The sequence below is a fragment of the Drosophila simulans genome, chromosome 3R (genome assembly GCF_016746395.2).
Source record: "Drosophila simulans strain w501 chromosome 3R, Prin_Dsim_3.1, whole genome shotgun sequence".
In the NCBI taxonomy this organism is placed as follows: domain Eukaryota; kingdom Metazoa; phylum Arthropoda; class Insecta; order Diptera; family Drosophilidae; genus Drosophila; species Drosophila simulans.
In genome coordinates, this window is record NC_052523.2 from 15175909 (window position 1) to 15181404 (window position 5496).

At 42.0% G+C, this 5496-nt stretch overlaps 1 protein-coding gene across 1 annotated transcript; it reads right to left on the reverse strand.

Moving 5' to 3' along the window:
- Window positions 1–2631: 2631 nt before the first annotated feature.
- LOC6728578 (endonuclease G, mitochondrial) lies at window positions 2632–4137 on the reverse strand. The gene is made up of 3 exons (XM_002103883.4): window positions 3787–4137; window positions 3558–3734; window positions 2632–3503 (listed from the first exon to the last, which is right to left on the reverse strand). The coding sequence occupies exons 1-3, from the start codon at window positions 3943–3945 to the stop codon at window positions 2703–2705; spliced, it is 1137 nt and encodes a 378-aa protein (XP_002103919.1). The 5' UTR covers window positions 3946–4137; the 3' UTR covers window positions 2632–2702.
- Window positions 4138–5496: the final 1359 nt, after the last annotated feature.

The following is a 5496-nucleotide window of genomic DNA, read 5'->3' on the forward strand; positions in this document are numbered from 1 at the left end:
AACTAAATACTTTTTGTATATCCAAAGCTTCAAAAGGCAGAACAATCTTCAGCAGCTCACTCAATTTAGAATAAAGCCCGACTTGATTAATTCCACGAATGAAACCCTTTTTTCCGTGAGCGATCCGTTGGAGAGTAAGTGCATCAGCCATTGGCGGAAATCGAATTCATTTGGGACTGTGGCCGTCCTGCGGCAACAGTGCGTATGTGCAATGTGCAATGTGGCTTTGCCAGCGCCAAATCGCAACGAAAGCGCCAAGCAAATTGACAAAAGCAGGGCGCCAGTCGTCGCCCAAAGGCACTCAGCGGTTGTGGCAGCAGCAATAACACAAAACCGCAAATCCCTAAGCCGCTATAACATTTCTCAAACGCTGCCAATGGTGGCTGCCCCAAAGGGTATGGGAGGTCGGAGGCGGTGAGTGTGTAGCCAATCGGGGCATCGAAACCGGCGTAAGCCGCTAACAGAAGCAGCTGCAGATGTAGCTGCAACTGCAACTGCATTTACAACCAAGGGAACCAAGCCAAGCGGAGCATGGCGAAGGCAAACAAAAGCTTAGCGGGCATAAAAACAAAATGCCAAATGCGAAATGCGCCCCGCCGAATAGGAGGACCCATGGAAGAGCCAAGCCATCGTAACTACATTGCAATCCAAGTCCAATCCAAGCCAGAAGCAAATCAAAGCAAATGCAACACTCAATTGCCATTATCGACGACGCCAAGGCAGTTTTGCCTTTCCGCCAAGGGCTGGCTGCCTTTGAAAACAGAAATAGAAAAAAATATACCCCCAATGAAAATGTAACTGCTTTCAGCCCAAAGATCTCCGACGATTGCCCGCTTTTCCTGCCAGCACTTTTATATTAAAAACCGCTTAATGGAGTGCAACTTATTGCATGTGCACTAGAAAGAGACGGCCAAGTTTCGCAGACTGAAAGGACCTTAGCGGCGAAGTGCAATAAAAATTAAATGAAATTGCCACTCGACCCACCGACGATAAAAATTCAGTGGGCAAGTATATTCAGTCAAAGATAAATAGTTTTTGCATAAGTTAGCAAGGCTTTTAAGAATAAATGCTGTCAGTTAATCATAAAGGAAATACTTGCTTAGCCGCCACTATTTCGGAAAATGCTCCTTAATAGAATGAACTAAGAGCATCCTCATGCATCTATTTATTTTGTTATTTCACTATCTTAAACTTAGTTCAGGTGAAGGTAAATGTTTTCCAGATGAATCGATAGGTTCTAGAAGAAGAGCAATCTTCTTTTTTCAAATTTTCCATATAGTAAGCCATAATCTGGAAGGCGGCCAATCTTGATCACATTCTTAACCATTGAAATGCATTGGCCCACACACACTCTCAACTCCTCAGGAACTGTCATCTCGTATGCAGCACTCTTTGCATCGCATGATGGGGCAAGTGGAGCAGTGGCGCCACCCAACCAACTTTAACCAGCCGGTGGCAAGGTCCTGGCCACCTGGCCACCTGGCCAAGTAAGTGAGCTATGGCGAGATGCTGCTGCCTTTCTTGCTGTTCTTTAATTTGAAAAAATTGTCAAGCATCAAAATACTTTTAGAGCTTTCCTCAGCCCGAAGGTACATACTTACGTACATAGGTGGAGGGAGACCAAGTTACTTGGGCAAGTTACTTGTCAGGCAGCCGCGTGCCGTGCGTGCAAATAAATCAAATAAATTATGGAAAAACCAAGGCAAAGTGTGAGAAATGGTGGCTCTTCTCCCCGCCCAATCCCTGGCCTATTCATATGCTTATGTTGTAAGGGAAATAAAAAATGTAAACGACGACGAATGGAAAATCAGACTAAAAGAGTGAAAATTTCTGTTGGCGGCGGTGCAGCAGCAGCAGCATAAGCAGAAGCAGCACCATCTGCTGGAAAAAAGGAGTAACACCGACCATAAAAAGTAGCAGAAACATCATAATCAACAGCAAAAAAATATTAATGGAGTTTTCATGTTTATAATGTCATTAGCTCACAAATGCTGCGGATGCTGTGGAAGCTTATGTTGCTTCCAATGTTGCTGTTGCTTTTGCTGTTGCACATGTGCCGTGATTCTGTGCCACATATTTTTCTGTGATTTTTTCACTCCTGCCACCTCCTTGGGTCGCACATCCTTTGCGCGCACACTGAGAGACAGCCGTAAACATGCAGCACACACACACCCATAGACACATCTATAAATGTGCGAACACTAATGTGCACATTATGTTGGGGCCATTATGCCGGCTTCTACGGCTTCTCCAGCGGCTCCAGCAGCTCCGCCATGCTCCCCCATAAAGCCAAGGGGCCCAGCAGCTGCCCACCAGACCATGCACAATGAGTTGGTTTGGTGGTTTGGCTGCTTGGTTGCTTGGCGACGGGGTGGCGCTACCAGTTAGCAAGTAAAAACCCTTTAACTCATTTGTTTTGCTTAGCACATGAGCAGCAACAACAACTACTGGGGTAGCTTGTGAATGCGAAAAGGGGGCGGCTTGTAAAGCAAAACAACGTTTAGCTAGACATTATGTACACACCCCATTGGAAAGAACTTTCTTTGATTTACCAACTTAATTACATTATAAAATCGGTTTTAAAAACCGCCAAGATTTATTACATTTTTTTTAAGGAAAATTGGCAATAGGTAGATGGTAAAAAATTTGGCTAAAGGTGTTTTTTTATTTATAAAAAGCGTTGTAATACGTGACCACTTTAGTCAGTTCTGAAAATCCGTCATCGAGGGCGGTTTTACAGGCAGTTCAAGTTGATCCCGTTGCTGGCCATCACAGAATTTGAGTCCTGCGAAGTGTTCAATATCACGAACATCGGCTAAAAACGAGCGCAGATCCATATCCTTATCGACATATGCATTGGGCACAACATAACCTTCCATAATGGGCAAATCCCTATTAAACTCATCCTCCCTTATGATGATTTTGAAGAAGTGCGTTGGAACAGCAACCGTGTTCATGCCCATAACATGGTAACGAACAGACCAGTTCCTGAACGTTATCCTTTGGGGCATAAACAGAGGACCGGTATAAACATAAACTGAATCGAATTCGATCGCCTTGTCTCTAACATAGCTTTCCAGACGGTACCAAATATGATTTTTTAGCCCACGATTAATGGGCACTATGTTGGTAAACTTGTAGGCCTCCAAAAACTTGAGCGCATCGCATTTGTAGTTTTGAGGGGAGGCCAAGTGACCACCAACCCAATCGGAATTTTTGAAGTCCCGCATATTTGCACTAAATATCGTTGGTATTGTATTGTCTGTTATGTAGGCATTTGGCTTATTCAATGTCTTTTCATCCCTCTCCTGTACGCAGTCACTTTTGACGTGTTCACATACCCAATGGGCAATACGATTGCGACGATCGTATGAGAGTACGAAGTTTTTATAGACGTGTATTTCATCCATGCCCGGAAATCCATACTTCATAATATCAGCTACATGTTCAATACTCTCATGTGGGCATCCATCTGGGCCGACAGATAATGTCATCTTCGAAATCTTAAACGATCCCAAGTCAGAAACAATTCTCGCCGCATTTAATTTTCGACTCACTGCGTTATGCGCCTTCCTCCGACCCCACATTACAAAGTGATCGAATATGGATACACTACCAGAATCTTGTCTTTCGGAATAACGATTGCTAGTCCCAGACTCGTCTCCAATACTTGTTGGCTTACTAGATTCTGAACTTGTACTTGACTTTTTAGACGAACGCCCAAACATTGCCAACTAAAATTTAAGTGCTTTTAAATGCTTAATTAATATAAAATTAATGACTTACTGCCCTATAAATTGGTTGTCGGCATTGATAGACATACGGATCAGTAAGCATGACAGATTTGATTTGTCTAAATGAAAGATGTTGTTGTACCAGAGCTCCGATGATAAAACAGGATGCTCCCGTTACTGCACACAATGCTACGGCTACATAAGTTAACATTGCCGAATGCTTAAGTTAAGGTGTATAAAACTGTACTTTTAAAACCAAAATTTTGGACTGCACATAAATTAAAATAGACATATTAAACAAATTTACTAAATTGAATTTCGCCGAAAGTATATGTGTAACATTTTATTATCACTAAATGGGTATAAGCACGAAATATATATTTTTTCACAATTTTGACAGTTTAAGCAAAAGTGTTCCAACTAGCTTGAATTTTCTTTTCGAGACATCTTGCTAGGAAAATCTAATAAATGCCTTTAGTAAAGTAGCATTAAATGTTCCTACTTCAACTTTCATTTACTTAAACTGTTCAAATGAGCCTTGCATATTTACACTTTAACACTACATACTTATAAATATTTTGAGTAATGTGAACTTAATGACTTGCCATATATGTCAGCAAGTTTAATGTATTTTAAAGTTACTTCTCACTTATATGGAAGACATCTACATTGAGCAGCTCAAGAAAGTTGTCTGCCTAAAGAAAATGGATTGTGCTAATTCATGTCAGAATCTGAAACCCCATTTTCCCATCCCTGAACACCCACAAGAAAAGCTAGAGTTTTCCGCTCCCTTTCGCGACGTTTTTCTACTTTATAATGATAACATTTTCATGTTTTACAATGTTGTAATGCCTCGATATGAGTCCCCAAAGCGGCATCCTGCCCCAGACGATGTTTTTATGACGTCATTTAGGGGTTAATGTGTGTGCGAGTGTGCGCGTCATGGCTGATTCATTAATTTTGAAAAGTTTTCAAAACTATTAACAGCAACAATCTTTCCACAGCTGCAATGCTATTTGCGAGCCAAGCTCCCCGACTTTTCGTTGTCAATTAACATTTTCGCCAAGGAACAGCAGCGCACGGTTGCATTATTAAAGAGCTCAATCAGCCTTGGAAGCGGAAACGGAAGTGAATTTCAAGTTTTTATTCCTACACTTCCCATGGGGAAACTTTTCGGGGCGTCGGAAGGGGAAAAGTGCACGTTTACATCCGCGTTTAGTTCGCCTTTGTTTGAGGCCCAGAAAAGTTAGCGCATTTCATTTATTCATGCCTCCTTGACCAGTCCCTTTCCCCTTTCCCCTCTTCCCATTCCCCTCTCGACCCATCTCCATTTGTTGCGCTTGCCCCTTTCCTTTTTCCTTGGAAGGAAACAGGAAGAGGCAGCATGTCGCGTCCTGTGCTAAATGTAATTTTCCGTTGTTAAATCCTGTTTTTCAAAACTTCTTTCCAAAGTGCAAGTGGAAGTCAGCTCGAGCAGACAACAAGCAAAACGTAACAAAAATGGAAGAAAAGTGGAAAAACAAAAGCAAAACCTGCAGTGCCACCAAGAAATATCAGACAGTTGGTGAGGAAAATAAATTACTTGGCACTCATCATCTCTTCAACTGCAGTGCGAACAGAGGCAATATTTTCAGATTGCACGATAAAATCTTTGGAAAAGTTTAGAACGAAATGTTTGATTGATGCAGTTTAAGCGGGAAATCCATTTTGTTCAGAGTGCACTTTGTCACTATTGGATACAATATATAGACTCGATGTGGTC

Excerpts from the sequence above, each read along its gene's own strand:
- LOC6728578 (XM_002103883.4), bottom strand. The coding sequence starts at position 3,945 with ATGTTAACTTATGTAGCCGTAGCATTGTGTGCAGTAACGGGAGCATCC. Across the intron at positions 3,735-3,786 it reads GACAACCAATTTATAGGGCA|TTGGCAATGTTTGGGCGTTC; the intron begins GTAAGTCATTAA and ends CTTAAATTTTAG. Across the intron at positions 3,504-3,557 it reads GGAGGAAGGCGCATAACGCA|ATTTCGAAGATGACATTATC; the intron begins GTGAGTCGAAAA and ends GGATCGTTTAAG.